This window comes from Parasteatoda tepidariorum, chromosome 6, assembly GCF_982258835.1.
Source record: "Parasteatoda tepidariorum strain Cologne lab strain chromosome 6, Ptep-v5.0, whole genome shotgun sequence".
Classification (NCBI taxonomy): domain Eukaryota; kingdom Metazoa; phylum Arthropoda; class Arachnida; order Araneae; family Theridiidae; genus Parasteatoda; species Parasteatoda tepidariorum.
This window is the reverse complement of record NC_141760.1, coordinates 82,628,019-82,651,103: the sequence shown is the minus strand read 5'-3', so window position 1 is coordinate 82,651,103 and position 23,085 is coordinate 82,628,019. Positions and strand designations below refer to the sequence as shown.

Below are 23,085 nucleotides of genomic sequence, written 5' to 3'. Positions count from 1 at the left end.
TTAATTTTTTTTTTTTTTTTTTGTCAAAGTTTTTTTTAAAATTTTGTTACAGTTTAAACCGATGAAAACGACTTAGATGGTGCTGAAAAATTACTTTTAACATGAATGAATTGCCACCATCAGTTAGTTTTGAGATGTTAAAATTATGAAATCGTTTGTAAATTAATGATTAAACTCTATATGTAGAATAATAATTTTTATTAATTCTCAACTCTGTGTGTAACGGAAACGTAATTATTTTTTATCATAATTATTTTTTAATATCTAATTTATTTTACTGAATTTTCTTTTCTTTTTTTCATACAAAATTTCAACATACATAAATAATTTTTTAAACTGCACATATTCTCATTTTTACAGAATTGAGCTTTTTCCGTATTTCGAAATGGTAGCTGTAATCCTTGTATAAAACAAATGCGTTTTCTGAGGGCAAACGGACGAAACAGTTTATTGGCCATTAAAATTTAAGTACCGCAATTTGGAACGTTTCCAATAATATCATTCAATACGTGCCTTTTGATTTCATTCTAGTTCGATAAACGATGGAAATGGCTTTGATGATTTGATTTTTATTGATCGATCTACTTATTATTTGCGATTTTATGTAAAGCAGTTATATTATAAGGCTAAATTGGGTGCATCTCGGTATATTTTCAAATTTAGTATAGAAGAACTGATTTTTTTTTTTTAAATTATGGATATAAGTTTTAGTCATAAATGTATTCTTTATGAAGTGATAGTAAATTAAAAAACTCAAATGAAGGTTTATTATGCGTGGAGTATTCTTTTAGATATAGATAGAAAGATGAACACTTAAATATATTTGTTATGTTCCGCATGATGATTTCTTTCTATATTATCCGTATTCAAGTGTTTAAAATATTTATGAAATGTTTAAAATATGAGAATTTCTTTTGCTTGAACTTTCCATGGTTATACTCCCTCTTTTAACATTTGTTTTTCGAATTTTTGGGTTTTATTTATAAATGTTTCTTACTTACGTTATAAAATTTTTATTATTATTAAAATGTTCTTTTTTACAAAAAGTAAAAATATTTATGGAATTTCTATGACTTTTCTCGTTCTATGACTATTCTTCTTTTCCTGATCAAGTCGTTGATAAAATAGTGGGTATTTAGTTAATTTCACCGATTATCGAAGCATTTTTTTAAATAATAATATTAATAAATGCGAACTGATGCATTGTTTAAAGAAAAGAATAAAAAAAGATATGGTTATTAAATAAGTTTTTATTGGGCGGAAATTAATTCAATGAAACCTTGCCAACACATCCTTTTTGAAATTTCCTCTGAAAACGCCGTACCTTGAAAAAATAAGTTCCTCTATTAAGAACAGCTACAAGTTTACAAAATGCACGAGTATATGGATTGTGCAACGAACTGTATTTTAGTTTCTATAGGTTAAAACTTTCTTTTTATAGACCTCATATTTGATATTAAATTGACTTTGGGAATCTTAAGATAAGAATTAAAAGAGATGACTTGCATTATTTGAAATAACACTAGTTTGAATGGATAATTTTAGTGACATTTAACGATGAACAAGGTATTTTTGAATATTTCTCTCTAGTTTCCGATAGATTCTACAGATCCTTTCTAAAAATGTAGACCAATTAAAAAAAAAAAAAACATTGATTCATGTATTGATTCTAAAAAAAGTAACTTTATGGAAAAGTAACTTTATGGTAACTTTAAGATTTTTTATTAATTTGTATTTAAATTTCTGTAGTTTGATTTTAGGAACATATGTGTTTTCACGTATGCATGCTGATCATAGATTACGGATTTTGATACGACAACATTAGTTATTAGTTTTTTGAAAAATAAATGCTAATGTTCTTAAAATCAGCAGTAAATTATCCAAGTCAACAATTTCAACTCATTTGCACATTCTGATAATTATGATCAAATTTTTTCTAGTTTACTTTTATCCTTAATTCGGGTAAAATATAAGCGATTCCTGTTTGATATGTAGCATTTGAATAGTTATTTTCTTTCAAAAATATTTCAAAATAAAATGATTAAAAAAATTTAATAAATACATGTTTTTTTAGTATAATTGTTCCTTTCTCTTTCTCTCTCTCTCTTTTTCTTCTTGTGTGTGTGTTATCTTATATCTTAGCAATATGCGATTTTTGTTTGCTTTTTCTTGTAGTATGATCCTTGTTTTCTTTTCGCCTTGATCTATGCTGATTAAATGATTGAAACAATTGCGTTCAGTTATACAGAAACAGTTGTATAAATCATCCCTAGTTGTAAATTTGGAATAACGCCTGCTGTTTTTATTTAATTTTTATAAAAAATAATAAAAAAGGGCTTCATTTCATTTTGCTGAAACAAAATGAAACACATTGCACCACAAAACGAATTATCTATAAACAAGTAAAGTAAATAAATAATAATAATTGTAAATAATAATAAACCCGGAACAAATTTTCTTCGAAACGTCCGATTTTTTCCGTAATTAATTAGTGCTATATTATAATGAAATCGGACATAAAAACGTATTTTCCCCAAATAAGAGTACCTATTTCCAACAGAAGAATAACTGTAACCCGGAAGTTCCAAGCTTTTAGTCAGGAAAGCGATCAAAAGTTTGGGCCCTTTTAAAGTCAATTTAACTTTTTGCACATTTCGAAAATATCGGGAACTTTTCGAGTGAATTGAAAAAGTTTTTGCTGACAATGAATTATAACATTAACTAACTCTAAACTCATTTATCCGAAGAATAACTTTTAATCGTTATTTATCATTTTTTATTATTGTATTTCATTAAATTATGAACGAGTCCCGCAGTGGACTGATTGTTAAGACACGGTTCCCAGCAGATCACCGTAGTCAAGCATCACTGGCTGCGGTCAGTGTGCGGGTGGGTGACCACTTGGATCAGTCTGCATAGGGGCCGAGGGTGTGCGGTATTGGTCCTCGTTAAACTGTTCTACTGTAAAGTGCTCGACTTCGCGTGCAGGTCGTCGGGCTACCGAAGTGGGGGTGCCATCCCTTCTGCAGAGGATCAAAATTGTGATGGCATCTCTTCTGATCACCCTCAGGAATGTTTGCCAGACCGTCGCCAATAGCCCATTGTGCAGCTCTAGTGCGATGTAAATGACTACAGCAACAATGAACGAAAAAATTTAAACTTTGTCTTATAATTCAAAATTTTTCATTGAATTAAAATAAATATTAAAAATTCTTTTTTTCCATATTTGGATTAACGAATTTTATAAATGGGTTTTAGAATTGCTTAATTAATTTTAGAGATATGAGCAAGAAAAGTGAAATTAAAATTAAGGCGTCCAAACTTTTGACCGCACTCCTGATTGACCTAATAGTCAAACCCCCTATGTTTTGATGGTCAAAATAAGTCTGACGAAAAAAATAGTATGTTTATTCAGCGAAAATATGTTTTTGTGTCGAATTCCCTACATAATTAGTGCTAATTAATTGGCATATATCTGAGCTGATGCTGATGATTGCTGATAATCCTGGCTTATGTTGATGGTTTGGTTGGTTATAATCGTGCAGACAACAGAAGTATTGTTGGAACCAGTTACCGCTCTTAATAATTCTTTAAAAGAGAGACATCTTGTTGTTAACGAAGACAAGACGAAATACATGCCAATTATTAAAATACCTTCAAATTACAAATTTTTAGAAGCTGGAAATTCTAAATTCGAACTTGATATCAATTTCACCTATCTTGGTTCAATTATTAATGCCTTAAACGATATAAGCACAGAAACAAAAAAGAGACGCATTATAGCAACTAATCGATGCCTTTGTGACTTGAGAACATTTCTAAATTCAAAATTAATTAAAAGACGAACAAAAATAATACTATGTGAAACAATCATTAGACCTGTCTTAACTTATGGATCTGAAAAATCGTCTTTAACTGAATCACAAGCAGACCAGCATGCTGTTTTTGAGAGAAAAGCCTTGGGCAAAAATGTTGGTGCTATAAATATGGATGCCTTATACGAGGACATTATATAGGCTGTTCACGGCAGCTGATTCCAACAAATACATCAAAATAAGTAGCTTAAAGTTTGCGGGTCACATTTGTCGAATGGACTCTTCTTCCCTGACATTTAAGATCTTTAATTACAAGCCAATGAGAATTAGAGTTAGTGTTAGGCCTAAGATCAAATGGCTTGATTGTGTGGAAAAGGATTTCAGAATCCTGAGAATTACTAAATGGAAAGCAATCGCAAAGAAAAGAGCAGGATGGAGGAAATGTTCTAAGGAAGGCTCTGACCTACAAAGACCAATAGAAGAAGAGGCTATAATAATTATAATAATTAATTATAACCATTATAATTTTTTCCAGAAACTTAAACGTTGCGCATAACTTGAAAAACTATGTGCCCTCAGACAAAGGATTTCTAACTCGGAGAATTTCTAAGACTCACTGGAAAATCAACATCATATTTTAAAAATTTTGGGCCTTTTTTAATTTTGCTTTATGTTTGTAATTTTTAATAGTTATTAAGGATCTTATTTGTGTTTAAACTTAAAAAGTGCCTTAATTAGATTTTGACTTGAATGATTTTTGTAAATATATTCTTTTAATTTTAATTAAGGTTAATATTTCCTGAAATATATTTTTCTAAAAATTCTTAATGAAACGTTTACAACGTGCTAAATTTTATCTGTTAGTTTAATTTAAAAAAAAAAAAAAAATTTTCAACTGCATAAATTTTGCAATCCAAACATCATTAGTAATTTTTTTTTTCTTGCAGAACCAGCAAAAATCTACAAATGTCACAATGCAAGCCCATCATGTCTCTAGGGACAAAAGAGGTCAAATTATGGGCCAACGAGCTGGATTCCGAGGGTGCACAATTTGGTTCACAGGTTAGTAGATTTTTTTAAATATTATTAAGTTAACTAATAACTAGTTAGGGGATAGAATGTTAGCCCTCCAATGAGGTGACCCAGGTTCGAATCCCAGCAGTGGCTAGTCTATACGAATTTTGCTCCTTCCTCTGTAATAGACAGATCATGGCTTAGAATTCCCTTGCCATCAGGCTAACCGTGGAAAGTTTTCATGGTTATTCTCTCATCGTGATTTCGTGGTTCCATCAAAATGCTAGTTTTTTCCAATTTTTGATCCTGGAGTTTCCTTATCTTCTTGGTTGGATTCAAAATAATTGCGAGGCTACAGAGTTAAACAAAATGGTTGTAAACTCAGAATAGGTTTAGCTGTTTAATGCCAGTTATTAAATAAAATGAAATAAAATTGTCACACTAATACTTAATTGAGATATAACAGATTAAAGTTTGAATGGTTGCTTGAAATAAAATTTGTATTTGCAGTTATCAAAATTATTTTGCAAACTTTTTTCAAGTGAAGAACAATTCTAATTGCAAATATTTGATTTTAATAAATACAAACAAGGCACTACCCTTTTTGGCAATGTAAGACCGACACAAATTTTGTTTAATGGGTATCTACTTGATTGGGAAGTAAAGGGAACAAGTGACTAATGTTGACCACACTGTTTATAATGTTGAATGCTGGTTTCACGATTTTAAAGCCTTAATCTCATTTCCTGACAGCTGTGTACATAGAATTGATATATTTAACTAATATGCTTTAATAAACGTATAAAAAAATTCTGTAGTCTTTTGATCTGTAGAGATTAAACCCAACTACTTATAAACAATCTCAAATCATCTAACCTAAAGACATTTTATTGCCAGTCACAATACTTGTTTTAAAATATAAATTTAACCACCTATGCATAGACCCAAATAATGACAGGATTTGACCCTGACTGTTTCCCACAGTTAAATTTTGAGATTGCATGAAAAATTACTCTTAACCTATTTTCTATAATATTTATTTGATTAAGGTTTAGTAATTTTGTAAATTCGCCTCAAGCACGAATTTGTAAAAAAATTTTTTATTCCAATATGATAATATTCACTGGGCCAGGATAGCCTGGTCCGTAAGGTGCTGGGCCCATGTCTGAGAGTTCCTGGGTTCGAACCCTGCCGGCAGAACTCTCCCCGTGTAGTAAAGTGACTGATGCACATTAAATCTGTCTAGTCGCAAAAATTCTCCATGTTCCTATAACAAATCAATACCTCTGTGGATACTGGATTGGAGATCGTTCTCTGATTCAGGTCAAAATTACGATCTGTGGGTGAATGAATGGATGTATGAATGGGTCCGCCGTATAAACGGCTGTGACGGATGGTGTGACAGAAGTCAAACTCTTGGCCATAGATGGCGCCACTGGAAAAAAAGAACAATCGCACCCCCTCTGCCTAAACAGGCATACGTCAACAACAACATAATATTCACTACTTAAATTTGTCTAGAAAATTTTAAAATGCAATACCTAACACTCTTCATATGTATTTGTTGTTTAGGTTTATCTGGTGCTGGCAAGACAACAATATCTTTTGGAGTGGAAGATTACTTGTGCTCATATGGCATTCCAGCCTATGCCTTGGATGGTGACAATGTCCGTCATGGTTTGAACAAGAATCTCGGTTTCAGTCCTGAAGACAGAGAAGAAAATATTCGAAGGGTTGCTGAAGTAGCAAAACTGTTTGCTGACAGTGGTGTGATTGCATTGTCTAGTTTTATCAGTCCCTTTGGAAAGGTAAATTTTCTACTGTGAATAGTTTGCTTGACTTTTGTTTTTTTATTATAAACTTCTATTTATTCATTCCGAAAAATAGAAACTATTTTCTACTTGTTAAGGTTGATTTTAATTAATGCAACTGATCACTTGAGCAAAGTAGGTTTTAACAGATTTCTCTAACTAACAAAAAAAAAATTCATCTTCTTAATGTAACAATTACAGAAAATTAATTTCCTTTACAGAATTACTGTACTGTTTGGAAAGAAAATTTGTTTTTCTTTTATAAGAATGAAAGATAATTTTATTTATTCTATTATTTTATTATTTTAATTTTATTTAAGAAAGATAATATTATTAAATTGTCAAGGTTTCTCAAATAAGGTGGCTAGGACATGTATCTCGATGGTTAGATAGAGTAGAGAGGTGGTTAAAGGACTTCTGAGTTCATAGATGAAGAAATATAGTATGGAATAGATTTAGATGGGGTAAACTGACTGAGACGGCCTTGGCCAGTAACCAGCTGTAGTACCTAAGAAGAAGATTCTCTTATATTGTATAGATATTTTATTCAATTATGTATCGTCTTTTCTCATGCAATTTTTTTTTGCCATCTTTCTGATAGTAGCATGATTCCACGCGTATAAAAAAATTGTTTTGTGCTGGAAAAAAAAGCTTCTGGTAATTTTTTGACTTGATTTGAAATAAAGGTTTTTCTTTTCTGAAACAATTTTGTAGAGACTGAAATATTGTTGTACACAACCCTTTTTTTGTCTCTTGTGATGATCCATTTCAAAAATAGATAATTTTTTTTAACGTTTAAGACAAACATCAATGTGACAACATAATTTTATTTATAAGAACATTAAGAACCTTGAGATTAAACTTCGCCGTTTCAAATTATCATGAAAGTTTGCATGCAACACATTTAATCTCATAACGATCTCACGAGTTGTTATATGTGAATTTGCATCAATTAATGTCTTTGTGTCTTAATCATCTTTAAATTGCCATCCAGAATGTGGTTCATCTTTATCGCAATTTTGCAAGCCAGTTTTGCCATTCACATTTTATTAATACATCTTCTCCGTTCACATCAGATAATTTTTCCTTGCTTCAGCAGTTTTTTTACCCTTTTTGATAGAAAAGAGAAAAATATGCAGAAAATGCAGCTTTACACTTTCTACATTTGATAGGGTGCCAGCCAAATATAACTGCATATAATCAAGTGAGCTTTCTCACTAGCAAGCTTTGCTATATCAACTGTTGAAATGTATATGATTATGTGGCTTAAGTGTGAAGATGACTGTGAACAAAATATAATTTAGTCCCCCTTCGGGAAAAAAATTAATTAACTTTAATTTCCTTTAGACGAATTTTTTCCAAGACTTGAGTATATTTAAAATTTCATACTATAATAAAAATAAAATTGTTTCAATTTTTTCTCTTTTCTTTAAATTTAAAAATTTATGAAATTGCTTATAAAAAATTTCTAAACATTTGGGACAATGTTTTTTCTTCTCCTTAGCAGTAGTAAACTACATTTGCTATATATGAAGGAGTACAGTTCAAAATTCCACTGTGTGTATATGTCAGAAAGTTAACAAAAAAATTATGTGTTCTGTAAATAACATTTTAATGCTAAAGCTAACTTTTCAGAACAAATGTAAATTTTTTATACAAATATCTCAGAAAGTTGTAAACCAATTTTTTTTATTTAAATTTCTTATTGGCAACTAAAATCTCAAATTGTAATTTAATTCTTTCAATAGCTCAATTTAAAAGTTTCTTTTGTAGAATCTTAAGATTGTGTTTTCCAATTCTATAATTAAAAATATTTTTTTAATAAAAGCAAAACTACTCAGTTACCAGAGTCTAATCAATAAAACGTGCATCAAAATTGGTTTATAACTTCTGAGATATTTTTGCTTCAAATTAACATCTTTAACAATTTCTCTTATAAGTCTGCTTAATTGTTTCATTTTAAATTGATGATTTTTAGTAAAATGTATAATTTTTAGCTGAAAGAAGTGTATAAAAAAATTTAATTGCTAAGTATGTATTTCCTTTAAAAAATCCTCATTTGTGAATTACCATAGTTAATATAAGTGAATAATTTTAAGGATAGAAACCAAGCAAGACAAATTCATGAAGAGGCTGGCCTCGTTTTCCTTGAATGTTTTGTAGACACTCCTTTGGAAGTTTGTGAGAAAAGAGATGTCAAAGGACTATATAAAAAAGCAAGAGCTGGAGAAATAAAAGGTAAAATTCTTTGAGATTATTCCATAATCAGGAGCATTCTCAATACTAGGGATTATTTTATTTGTCAACGACTGAAAAGATTTATTAGTCTGTGAAAAAAACAAACTGTTAAAGTTCAAATATAAATTTGGTAGTTAAAACTAAAATTAATCTTTATTTATCATTCTAGAAAAATCTAAAAATTTTAAAAATAAAACTTGTAAATGTTTGTTTATGTATAATTTTCATAAATATTTTAAAGTAAATAATTATGTGTTGTTATTTATTTTAATCACATGTGGAGCAAATAAATTTTCACAGTCAATTTAATTTCATTGTTTCACAGTTTATGACAGATTCTAGTTAGCTATATCCAATATAAAAAAAAAGTGTTGCATCAAAATTGAATAAAATTAAACTGAGTAAATTATAAAAGTTTTAAGAATAGTTAAGATTTTGTTCATGCAGAGTACAATTTAATATGTGTACTCGAAATAGTAGTATGTAAATTTCTCTCCTTTATCACTTGCCTGAAAAAGTTAAAAAGGTAAAGGAATAAAAAATAAATAAATAAAAAGATAGTATCTATTGTCACAGCTGCAATCTGCTATGTTGTGTGCTAATTGCTGCTCCGTATACTGATTGCAGAATTTCTCCATCAATGAGTGCAAATATTGGTCAAAGGTATATGTGGGCTAAGATTATGAATGCTTTGTTACTACAAGATAGTACAATACTTTGTTAATACAAATTAATGAATACTATCCCTTATCATAATCCTCTATGCTTTATATTTTGCATGCTTTTGGATTTTATGGCAATCACTATGGCCTTTCTCTTTTAAATATTGCTGTTTTAATGTTTATACAAAAAGAAAATACTAATTATTCTAAGCTTTAATGTTAGCTCGAAGCACAAAAGAAGTTTTAAGGACAAAATGCTCATTGTTTTATCTTGTTGACATTAACTATTTATTTTTTTCCTTACCTCTAATTATGTAAATCAACAAAATATTTGCACCAATTATTATAGTTTGTTTCATAAAATTATATCTTAAAAAGAATAGTTTTTAAAAAAAAATTTGCTGTCTTATTTCTTGAATTAAACAATGATGAAAGCAATTCTAAATTGTATAAGGTAAAATTATATACATTGCAATATTCAAAATTTAAAATAAATCTTTTATATTGTTGTAGAAAAAGAATAATTTTAATAAAATTAAGCTAAAACATAATAAAATGTTTAAATTGTTACATTAAATATTATGCTATAAAATAACATAAATCTTAATGAGTGCTCAGATTAACGTTTTGCATAATTGTGAATTTATTTTCATGCAATATTTGTATAAATGTAGGTAAGAATTTGAAACTAATATTTGTTGAAAAAGTTTGACATTTATATGAATTTTCAGAGACCTAAAAATGTTTTCTTTATAATCAACTTTTAGTAAAATTGATCATTTTTGCACAAATTTTTGACTTTATTATCAAAATCGATATGTTTTTTTCCCACCGAATATCTTAAAATTCTTTTCTTTTATGCTGTTGTTTAATTTTTGTACCCAGATTGATTATATAGATATTTACTAATATCAATACTAAATATTAATTTTAAAAAAATAAAATTTTACTGTAAATATTTTTGAATATTACCAGTGTGGGTGGGGACCTGGAGAAATCGCCCCACTTGCTCCCACGCTTACCATGGCTCAGTGTATAAGATATCTCCACAAATGACAATAAAGTGACACTAAACTGTATCAGCTAAAGTTAATTTCATTTAGCTGTGTATTTGATTAAATTTCGTAATACATTAAATCCCAATTGTTTTCTTTTTATCAGGATTTACTGGTATTGATTCCTCCTATGAAAAGCCTGATAAACCTGATGTTCACTTAAAAGCTGGAGAGCATACTGTACAAGATTGTGTGCAATTAGTTATTAAGTTATTGATTGATAAAGTAAGGACTCTATTTTGATATTTTCTAAAAATTCTAATTGCAAATTGTACCATTTTTAATTCAGTTGCAGTTTATAGTAAACTCTTAAATAAGTTTTAAAAATGTTTTGCATTATTTAAGTATTGTATTGAGAGAGTAAGATTGCAAGTGCCCTAAAGTATTTTTTTTTTTAAAATTTTATTCTAATTTTACAAATATGTAGTTCTTTGATTACATAGTTACATATTTTTTACATAATTAAAAGAAAAAGTGTTCATATTCAGTTATCCAAATTTGCTCTTTTAATTCAGCTTCATCTATTTCATTTTTGTATTCATCTTGTATTATTATTATTTTCTGTATTTCTTTCGTATTCTAAAAAAAAAAATTTTATAAATAAATTTTGAAATAAAATACCAATTTGATAAAAAACAGACATTTCATCGATTCTCATTTTAAATTAAATTTATCTAGTACTATAGCATGATTAATAAAAATAAACTTCATTTTCAGAAATTTTTTGAAAGTAGATTTTAAAGAAATCTATGTTCCCCCTATAATCCATTGGTTAGCTGCAGCTTTTTATTATTCGTCTCTATAGTGTTTTCCATTTTTATAGAATTGGTGCACTCTTGTGACTTGATCCTTTCTTTCCGAATCTTCAATATCTGGTGAAAACTGTCTACTAGCCCTTAAAGTTGCAACTTTTTAGTTTTGTTACAAAATTAAATTCTTTTCTAAAAAATTTTTTATTTATAAACTGTATGAAAATATTGAAATAAGTTTCTTTTTTTGTCTTAAGTTTTTTAGTTATTTTTGATCCTAAATTGAGCTTTTAAAACATACGTGCTTGCTCACTTAGATTACTGTTGTTTTTTGTGTGTTATTTAATGGGAAACTACATTTAGAATTTGTCGAAGTATCTAAAACATTAGCAAATAACTAAAGAGGGGGTCGTAAACTGTTTTCAAAATTTTATAACTGGAAAATAATGTTAAAAGAAATAATTCTTGTAATGAAATTATGTGACGGGGAAAAAATTTTTCTCATATTATTAGTTTATATTCAAAAATTTTCTGACAGATGGCACTGTACATAGCAAGAAAAAAATTGAAAATTCTGCCACAATTTTTCGAATTCTTTTGATAAATGAAAATAAAATTGCAATATTTACATAATGTTCCTTATACTTTCCACAGCAATAACATGTTTGAATTTAAAGACAAAATTTGCACATGCTGAAAAAAAAACAAATAAAAAAAATTTAAAAAAAAAAGCAGTAGAAGGGAACGTTAGAATGACTGAACTGTTTTAAAATAAAAACCATTACCTATATTTATGCCCTGTCACAACATCAGGGCTGATTGTGCTCCGGAAAAAATCCGGATTTCTGGATTTTTTGCTAACAGCGATCTGAAAGTTTCCGGAGATTGAAGGTCTAGGCGTTTCAAAAAATCATTGATCACAGAAGTTTCCCGAAGTCAAATTTTCAAAGGTGAAACTTAGAAACACAGTTTATTTTATTTGTTTGTAAGGGACAGCCAGATACTTTATAAGCTTATATTCATGATTAATATTAATTTTTTATCAGTAAATAGTTATTATAATCATAAACTCAAGAAAGAAAGACATATTTGTAAATTTCAATTACTTCGCCTGGTCCTCATAGGTATGTGTAATTTTAAATATATTTTAAGTAAACTAAGAAATATTGAGAAAAAGGATAAAAACCTTGTTTAAATTATTTTTCAATTTAAATTTTTTTTAAATTTTATTTATTTATTTTTTTGAACTCGAGAAATTTTCCGGAATTTTGACTTAGGCTCGCGATCACCCTTGCAACATGAACTTGCTACTAAATGTATTGATACTTTTCGAACCTTTGCCGTTTTTTTAATCTATATGTATAAAGAATTTTAATCTCAAATTTCTTTTTCCTTTTTTGTAGGGCATTATTCCTGAGTCTGTTTTAGACCGTGTAAAGGAGCTTTTTGTTCCAGCATCTCGCTTGGAATGGGCCAAAAAAGAGGCAGAAACTTTGCCCTCCATTGAAATCACACAACTGGATTTGCAGTGGGTGCAAGTACTTTCAGAAGGTTGGGCTACACCTTTAAAAGGTTTCATGAGAGAACGTGAATACTTGCAGTGCCTCCATTTTGGTTGTCTCCTTGATGGTAAGAATAGTTCGATTCAAAAGTTACAAAAGAATTTTGTAGTCTTTTAAATTATTATTTTTTCAGCCATGACTGGTTTCTAGTGATGTATGTGGTCAATTTTAGTTTTTACTATTACTAAATTACTACCTTTATTAAAAATATTCTCTTTCAAAAAATTAATTTTATAGAAAATATCATTAACTGAAAAAATAACTACTACAAGTAAAAAAAGTACAGTAGAGCGCCGATTATCCGAACCCTTATTATCCGAAAGTCCAATTATCCGAACTATTTCTGAATTTTTTTTTTTAAAGTTCAGAATACTTTTCAACTTATCAAAAAATTTTCTAAATTTCTGAACCAGTAGATCTTCTGGCTGAAAAGATGCCAGGTTATGCAGCAGAATACATAGAAGACAGGTGTCGAGACTCTGACAACGTCCCAGGAATTCAAATTTTAAATGATGATGAAATTGTTGCTGAAATTTTGAAGGAAAATCAGAACTCCACAGACGAAGAAGTAGGTGATCAAGTTCAAGATAGTGGACTTTCTCATATAGAAGCATGCACTTCATTAGATATTGCAATGAATTGGCTAGAATGTCAAATGATGTTGATCCAGTTCAGTTGATTTATTTAAAGAGAATAAGGGATACGGCTGCACAAAAAAAAGCAACTTCTTTGAAACAAAAGTCTTTGCTGGATTTCTTTTGCAATAGAAAATAAAGAAAAATGTGGTAAAATCAGTAATTGAGAAAAAAAATTTATAAAAGCTGAAATATGATTAAAAAAATTTAAAATGAAAAAATAAAGTTAAAAAAAATAAGTACAAAATATTTAAAAATCTAAAAAAAAGTGCATAAATAATAATCATTTAAACTAGAACTTTCCAATTATCCGAACCACCTTCGGTCCTGAGCAGTTCGGATAATCGGAGCTCTACTGTATATTTGTTCTAGAAGCTGACTGGAAAAAAAAACATACAGGGTGTCTCAGTTAAGCGTTTCAGAACTTCTAAGAGGGGTAGGGGGCATCCTGACGACTGGAAATCATATAGCAATGTGGGGTCGGAAATGCTTTCCTGAAGCGGTGACGTACACAGACGCACCATAAAAAAAAGAGACCGTAAGTGAAAAATCGCTATAATAATATACTGAAAAAATTATCTGGCACATGGGCCAAAGTAAGTGTTCGAAGTTTCTGCCACCGGCTACAATGTACACTTACATCTCCGGCGCATGGACATTCGAACATTCTGCAATACTCCAGGCATATTTCGCAGGCAGCTACTGCGATTCTTGCAACCAGCATTATCAGCAGGGGTGCCATAAACCAATGTTTTCATATGACTCCAGAAATCAAGACATGATAGGTCGGGTGACCGAGGAGGCCATATAATTTTTTCAATGTATTGTTATAGCGATTTTTCACTTACGGTCTCTTTTCTTTATGGTGCTTCTGTGTACATCACCGCTTCAGGAAAGCATTTCCGACCCCACATTGCTATATGATTTCGAGTCGTCAGGATGTCCCCTACCTCTCTTAGAAGTTCAGAAACGCTTAACTGAGACAGCCTGTATATTCTTTTTGATTTATGAAGCATTTAATAATTTTTTTCCACTTTAAAGCTAATCAAACTTTATTTTTCCATATTATTGAATAGATAAAACATTTTAAAACGTCATTTAACATTACTTTCATTTAGTTAATTTCAGATAAGATTTGCAAATTTTTGAGTAAATGTTGTATATATTTTGTTGTATATTTACAGTTGCATTGGTATTTAATATTAAATCTTGTCCCATTCTATTCAACTTTGCCAGCTTATATTTTGTGTATAATTTTTGAGGTTTATTATCTACTTATTATAATAACTTTACAAGTACTTATACAAACTATCTGTCTAAACTAAGATATAATTTTCTAATTTGTTAAAATATCAAATGTTGAAAAAGGTGTTTTACCCAAAATTGATCAAAGAATCAATGATTTGAATGTTTTATTTCAATATAGATGGAGTGATAAACCAATCCGTCCCAATTGTTTTACCTATATCTACTGAGGACAAAGAAAAACTATTAGATGTCTCAGCTTTTGCATTAAGGTATAATGGAAACTGTGTTGCTATTCTGCGAAATCCAGAGTTCTACGAGCACCGAAAAGAAGAACGATGCAGTCGCCAATTTGGTACAAGCAATACTGGACATCCCTATGTTAAAGTAAGTGTATATTGGATGATTTTAAAGTATTTCTTATGTTTATAGTTTTGGAATATTTATCTTAAATAGATGTCTTCGAATTTTTTTCTTTAGATGGTATTTGAGAGCGGTGATTGGCTTGCTGGTGGGAGTTTAGAAGTACTAGAAAGAATCAAGCAAAATGATGGTTTGGACATGTATCGCTTAACTCCTAATGAATTAAGAGCTAAATTTAGGAAAATGGGTGTAAGTAATTACTATTGAACTTACTACCTTGCTTACTAATTTACTTTTTTCTTTCTTCCACCCCCCCCCCCCCACTCCAGAATTAAACAGTAACTCAAAGGAAACACCAATGATATTTTTGGATATTAACTAGTTTAAAAAAAAAAAGGATAGCTAAAATTGAAAAACGCTATCCTTTAACTGAAAATGTTTTTTATCTTTCAAATTTATGGAAGAAACATAAAAAATTATTAAGTAAAGAATTTTATAAAAAAATTTATTATGTATTAATTTTCTTGAATCAAAAGTAAAATTATTTAACAACTCTAACTCAGGGGTCTGTTTAGAAGAAATTTGGGTCCGTTAACGAACCCTTCACAAAATATCTTTTCATGAAAACGGACCCTTCACAAAATAATTTAGATTTTAATCGGACCCTTTACAAATTTGATTATCTTCATTATTGTTTTGTTAATCAATAAACCCTTCCCAGGAAGGGGGGGGAAGACAGATGTAAACGAACTAAATTTTGTCTTCGGCAAACGCTTCTTCCTTTATTTGTCCGAAATTAATATTCTGCGTTCAGCAGTATAGGATCAATACCAAATATTTGTATGTTGCATCGCTAATTTAGTAGCTGCAATTGCTGTTTATTTTTTAAAATTTATTTTTTTAATTATAATTTTACAGTGTTGAGCATAATCTTGTATGTCCTTACAATTTAAAAACTCCTTGAAAAAGTTTTTTTGCAATAACGGACCCTATTTGCACAAATTCACAAAAGCCGACCCTCATTGAAAGAATGTGACTTAACGTTTATTTTATATTCCCAAATTACGAGTAATTTTTCACAATTTTACAAAAACGAACCTTTCACAAAATGTCTGGACAGACCCCTGCTTACTTGAAGCAGCTCAATACTGTGACTTTAGTTTTCATCTTCCACAAATAACCAGGCTATCCCCTTAAAAAAGGCTCAGTAGGTGATGGAACAGTATTTTCCTGGACTATATCTTAGTGGTTTTGAATTCATTCTAATGTAATGTTTAGGGCAGTTTTAGAACTGCAAAAATTCAGACACTGTTGGGGAGCTTGGTTCAGAGACGAGTGTTACTACCACTATCTGCTAATTTGGGCAGTTTACTGTATGTATGTTCCAGTTTTTTCTTAAGATAATCATTGAGAACGAATCTCAGAACTTTGCCAGTCACACCTTAGCCTAGTTCTATCATGACATTGACAACTAACCTGAGGTTGGTAAATCAAAAGCTGTAAAAGCAAATGTGAATGTAAAAGTTAGGGAAGTTATTATAATATTACAGAAAATACTATTCTTAACAATTACAAATTATTCTGTACTTAATCTAATAAAAAAAATCGAGATAATAAATTCCTGATATGTGAAGCAAATATCACAAATTATTATTTTTCATGTTTCTAAAACCCCTGCTTTTACTATTTTTTCTTACTCTTTTTTTACATTAGCTGTTTTATTTTCCGTTTGACTTTCAAGTCTAAAGCAAGAAAATAAGGAAATCAAACTAACTGCTTTGAAAAAAAAAAAAAAAAAACTAAACATATCTTTAGAATTTTTTTTAAAATTTAACTTAATTTCTATTTTTGTTATACTGTTACATTAAAGAAACCCCATTAAAGTACAACTATTTGATACAGAATTGTATCAATCCTATAGAATTACCACAAACATGTTTGTCCCAAAGCCTCGCTTTTTTAGTGACCTACATTATTTATAAAAAAGCTCTATATCTTCTAACTTCTTAACTAACTTTAAGTTTGCAAAAAAATAATCATCTAAAAAAATTAACAAAATAAAAAAAATTCTATAACATGCTTGTATAAAAAGGTTTCCTTTTTATTCAGTAGCTTCAATTATCATTTATAATTTCACATTTTAAATAATAACAAATACTTATTTTAGAGAAGATAAAATAAGTTGTATATTTTAGTACAAAGTTTATATTAGGAGGTGCTATGTGACTTTTTTTTAAATATTTTATACATGTGTTCATTAGTACCTAATAAAGTATCTCAATAATTAATACAAGAAATCAATACTGTGTCACAATATTTTGTATACATATGAATTAAAAAATGCATCCAAAATATTGTTACATTGTATATTTTACAGATGAAGAAAATGTTCTTTCCTGGAATTTTATTTTGGTAACTAATATTATTTCTAAAATGCCATTAATTTTATATTTCTATTTTAATTTAATGGTGCATTTGAGTGTTATTTATTTTTTATCAGTTATCATAGATTATTTTTACCTTACACATAATCTGCAAGAAAAAGCCAAATAAAATTTTACCTTTAACCTTGTTTATTAAAAAAATGTTATAAAAAATTTTAAAAACCAATTTATAGTTTTGTGTTCTGTTCCAATTTCAATGTTGATTTTTATTTTCTATACAGGCAGATGCAGTTTTTGCATTCCAATTACGCAACCCTGTGCATAATGGTCATGCTCTCTTAATGAGGGAAACAAAAAAACAGTTGGTTGAGAGAGGATATAAGAAACCTGTTTTGCTCCTTCATCCTTTGGGTAAGTAATTCCTAAAATTTATCTAGAAATGTTCAAAATAATAATTAACAAATGTATCTAATTAACTAATATGAAAATTAACTAATGTAATAAAACTGGTTGCTTGGTTGTCAATTCACTAAGAATGTATTTTAGTTTTGCTTGTGAAGATTATTTTTTATGTTTATTTATTTATTGCACGGATTTCAAAATTGCCTGTCGCCACACCTTGAGTACCCTGAAATGAGACAGGTGGCTCTTCTTATTAATTCTCTACTTGTATAAAAATATTAGGGTCCTGAAAAAAGCAAGATTGTCAGAAGTTGCTGATCTAATGTGAGAATATACTGCTTGAATAATGATAAAGAAATTAGAGTAGCTATTTGAAACTTTTATCTCAATTTGAGTTCATGTAATGAGCATCAAGCTTACTCAGCTGCATCTCAATAAACAAATTCACAATATCTTCGAGTGTGGATAGTATTTTCTCTTAATTTATATTTTTCCTTTACTTAGGGGTGAGCCGTGGGTGGTCAGGGGATAGAGTGTTCACCTCCCAATGAGGTGAACCCAACGCCCCCCTCCTAATGACTACTCCCAATGAACCGGGTTCGAATCCCAGCAATGGCTGGTTAATTCGAATTCTGCACATGGCTCGCACCGACCACAGTGCTGACTTAAAATATCCTCAGTGGTAGATGGATCATGGGTTAGAGTTCCCTTGCCTTGCCGAGTTATTTACGTCCCATTTTCTGTTCTTCTACACTGACCCTCAAATCTTTCGCATTTTAAAAACACATTAAAATTTTGAACCTTCTTAGAGCTGCTTTATACACATGCATGTGTGAGGATAGGTTCTCATGCCTTGTGCAGACATCTTGAATATTTGCTGTTCTTCAGCCTGATCGATGTGGTATGTCATTAATTAGTGAAAAAAATAATATGATAACCTTCTGATAGTTAAAGGAAAAGGATAATATACGGGATCGATTTTATCTGATTATCTTAAAATGCTACATTCCACATGAGAAGCATTATACTACAATAATGTACTGTTGATTCTTTAAATAGGATATAAAAATCTGCATTTTTTGTAATTTTGTAGTGAAACTACTGTATTTTAAAAATGGGGGTTGGTAGATAGATCTGCTGCTAATACCTATTATACTATGAATACTTGTTATTGTTATTAATACCTTTTTAATTACTGAAACTGAATTCATGTTAGGTGGTTGGACGAAAGATGATGATGTTCCATTAAAAACCAGAATTGCTCAGCATAAAGCTGTCCTGAATGAGAAAGTGTTAGACCCAGAATCCACAGTTTTAGCTATCTTTCCGTCTCCAATGATGTATGCTGGACCAACAGAAGTATGTTCTTTGATCATTGCTGCATAAATACATTTTTTTTTTATAATTCTAAACATAGTATAAGACTTTGTGTTATTTTATTTTTAAACTCTTAGTCATTTCTTTTTAGAAACTTTTGATAGGAAACTATTTAATCTGAGTGTTTTTGTTTCTTTGTTTTTAAATTTCGTAATGAATTTTTTGAGATTAAAAATGACAATACTTTTTCTGTATAGAATTTGATTTTAACAAAATAATGCATCTGTATGGTTTTAAAAAGATGTAAGTTTTTTTAAAATTAAATACACATTGTTAAACGGTTATGATTTTGTTTGTAGGTTCAATGGCATGCTAAGGCAAGAATGTCAACTGGTGCTAACTTCTATATTGTTGGAAGGGACCCGGCTGGTATGCCTCATCCAGATACAAAGAAGGATTTGTTTGAACCATCTCACGGAGCTAAAGTAAATGAGAAATTTATATTATTTATTTTTAATGCTCATTTATTTCTTCATTTTAACTTACTTATTTTTAAAATTTTAATCACATAACAATGAATTAAATTTTATTAAGCTTGAAATTTTATTAATCTATGTCCCTAAAGTAAATAATTGTTATTATTTCTTCAGAGTTATCATCCATTTTATATGCAAATTTTCTTGAGCCCGAGTCATCTTAGTGATTTTGCTCTAGCTTATTATCTCTTTTGATTTTGTTTCAGATGTATTTCCAACCTCCTTTGATTTTAGTGCATGAATTATGTACTATTTTAATGAGTCCTTTTAACCATGAGTGTACATATTTGGCTCATGCACCGTTAAACTGTTCAGTTAGTTGATCAGTTATTTTTATTTTGTGGTGGGACATTATATTATTCAAGATCACAATTGTCACCATCAGGAAAACTAAATTGCCCTTGCCTGTTCAGACAGAACAAATTTCCTTAACACTTGTAAAACTGTCATTTTTTAAAGAATGTAGTTATCAGTTTTCAAACCTGTGTAAAACAAGCAAATCTTGATAGATTTTCTTTATCTTTATTAACAGTTGTGAAAGAGGTGTATGTATACAAGTAATAACCAGTAATAAAAATCTATGAACTTTAAGAATAGTTTTTCAGGAAGTTGAAATTAAGAAGAGGGAGAAGATGTCCTCCTCTTTCTTTGTTCTTTTATTTTAGGGGAAAAAATGCATTACTTTAACTTTTTTTCTTCTTGATTTGATTAACATCGGAATGCTTATTAGTTTTTGATAAATGATAAATGTACAAAAATTCACTGTAAAACTACTGCAAGGACTCACTGTAAAAAAAATTTAAAAATAAATATTTTCCTTTTCAATGCATTTGTAGGTGTTTTTTTTTCTCAAATTAAAGAAAATTTTTCAATATTTCACCCATTACAAACAGTTTTACAAAATAATAGATTTTTTCTCTTTTCGAGTTCATTCTATTTCTCAGAAAGAATTTTGAAAAAATACTTCAATTAAATAAATAAAAAATATTAAATAGGTCTTTTTTAAAAATATTGCTGCTAAGAAATTTTCCAAAAATTAAGTGATATTTGTAGAATAACTTACAAATACGTTCATGAACATTATGTCCATAGCTTATAATTTATTAGTTATACATGTCAACTGAACTTTTATACTTGCCATTTTGTGTATTGTAGGTTTAAAATTAAATGTGAAATTAAGATTGTTATAAATCACTTGATGAACGAATCATTTAAAATGAGGAATATTCGAGTTAAATATAACTAATATTTTAATTTGGCCTTTTACAGAAATGTTGCAGTAAAATTTTTTATTGATCATTATAAAAAAATATGTAGTTTTAACAAACAGGTAACAAATATTTAAAAAATTATAGAAAAGTTATTTCCAATATTTACTACCTAATTTTTTTGCTTGTCCTTTGCTGTATTTAAGGTTTAAAATTAAATATAAAAATGTTAAAACTTTTCTTTATTAAAAAAATTTTATGTAAATTTTCTTAATTTATTAATTAATAATTTTTTAGGTTCTTACAATGGCTCCTGGTTTGACTCAACTGGAAATTATTCCTTTCCGTGTTGCAGCATATGATATTACTAAGAAACAAATGGCACTGTTTGATCCCAGTCGTAAACAGGACTTTGAATTTATATCAGGCACCAAAATGCGCCACTTGGCTCGAAATAATCTTCAACCTCCTGATGGCTTCATGGCCCCTACAGCCTGGCAGGTCCTTTCTGACTACTACCGTTCTTTATCAGACAAACAATAAGCATTCTTTAATAAGTTTAACGGTACATTATATGCCTTAAGAACATATTAAAATAATTTGTAAGAGAGAAATTCATAACATGAAGCGTTGTATCAAGTATATCTTTATATACCTGGTTAAATATGCACATAGTTGTTGACAAATGTTTTAATGCACATTTATTATTATTATTTTGTTGATCATTGTTTTGATTTTAATTCCACTTGATTTCAACTGTAATTGAATCTATGCTTTTGTTGATGTATATCAGAAATATATCTTAGATATTTTTATCTTTGCTGGAACGAAGGTAATAGATTGATAATTAATTATAAAGTCTCCCTAATTTTCCTGTGTTTAAAGCCCCATAAGAGTGGTGATTTATTTTTGACATAAAAGTGTTAAAGATGTATCTCACTTTATATAAAACATTATTTTATTGAATTATTTGCATCCTTATAACCTTATTTGAATTTTTAAAAAATCAAAAAAAGAATAAAATAGTCCTATTAAATTGTTTGCTTGAATATATTTTCTGCAATTACATTTTAAAATTCTTATTCAATAAAAAAAAATTGTTTAAGCTGCGTTTCTTTAACAAAAGTTTTACATTAAATATAAGCTTAAGTCCTGATTTATCTCTTTTTTTTTTTTCCTAAGAAAATCTTGTAAAACCTGTTAAGATTTATAGTAAGTAAAAATATTTCATAATAAACAAATTTTTGTATTTCCTTTTCTTATAAATCATTGATATTTGTACATTTTTTATAGTTAAAAACAAATTTTAGAACAATTTAGATATTTTATTTTTTAAAAAAAATCATCACAAATATATTTATCTTTTCATATATTTATAATAAATTTTAATACTGAAATGTCAATTTACATGTAAGTAAAAAAAATATTGAATTTTTTCATTACCTTTTTATATCTGTTTTTAAAAAAGTAAGAATGATTTTTTTTAGATGTAGTAAAATCAGATTACTCAGCAAGTAATCTCTTTGTATGTATTTTTTTATTTTTGAATTGTTTAGTTGTTTCATAATTCATGTTGTAATCATTGTTATTTTCTATTTAATTATTTGAGCTTTGAACGAAAATTTTTATTTTTATTTCATTTTTAATTTGTATTACCCAAGAAAATTTTCTTGTTATTATATGAAATGTATTTGCTTTTCAAAGTGTCACATTTTTGTTGTTGATGCAATAAATACCTATGTATATATAGCTTAAAGCATACTTAAAAATGCTCACAGTTGTTAAGAAAAATTAAAAATTTGAGTAGAAGTATTATTTTTTAATTTAAGCAAAGTATTCATATAAAAAAAAACATGTATATTAACTACTTTATTTTTATTACATTTCTTTCAGTTAGGCAAAAGATATTATTAAGCTGTTATGAAATTTCCGTTGTTAATATTAACAGTAAATGAAATCAGCAATAAATACTAGAGGTATTTGAAAGCTTCAGTGAATAAATAAATAAAACTTAGACAGTTACAAACAAAATACCTTGACTGGGATTTGAAGCAATAGCCATTCTCAGAAAATACATTTTTTTCCCATC

The 23,085-nt window shown here is 28.7% G+C and overlaps 1 protein-coding gene across 6 annotated transcripts in view; it reads left to right on the top strand.

The window, feature by feature from the left end:
* Window positions 1-22,019, top strand: part of Papss (3'-phosphoadenosine 5'-phosphosulfate synthase) — a 55,616-nt gene extending 33,597 nt beyond the window's left edge. For 5 of the 6 annotated variants that reach the window (XM_087166107.1, XM_043041754.3, XM_043041752.3 and 2 more), the window contains exons 2-12: window positions 4,763-4,877; window positions 6,402-6,637; window positions 8,740-8,878; window positions 10,702-10,820; window positions 12,748-12,973; window positions 14,968-15,173; window positions 15,267-15,398; window positions 17,815-17,944; window positions 19,152-19,294; window positions 19,612-19,737; window positions 21,294-22,019. In XM_087166107.1, coding sequence (XP_087022233.1) covers window positions 4,790-4,877; window positions 6,402-6,637; window positions 8,740-8,878; window positions 10,702-10,820; window positions 12,748-12,973; window positions 14,968-15,173; window positions 15,267-15,398; window positions 17,815-17,944; window positions 19,152-19,294; window positions 19,612-19,737; window positions 21,294-21,539 — 1,791 coding nt within the window. In that variant the 5' untranslated portion in view covers window positions 4,763-4,789 and the 3' untranslated portion in view covers window positions 21,540-22,019. Of the gene's footprint in view, window positions 1-1,368; window positions 1,567-4,762; window positions 4,878-6,401; window positions 6,638-8,739; window positions 8,879-10,701; window positions 10,821-12,747; window positions 12,974-14,967; window positions 15,174-15,266; window positions 15,399-17,814; window positions 17,945-19,151; window positions 19,295-19,611; window positions 19,738-21,293 lie in introns of those variants that run through there. The other variant, XM_071178441.2, reaches the window with a different exon arrangement.
* Window positions 22,020-23,085: the final 1,066 nt, after the last annotated feature.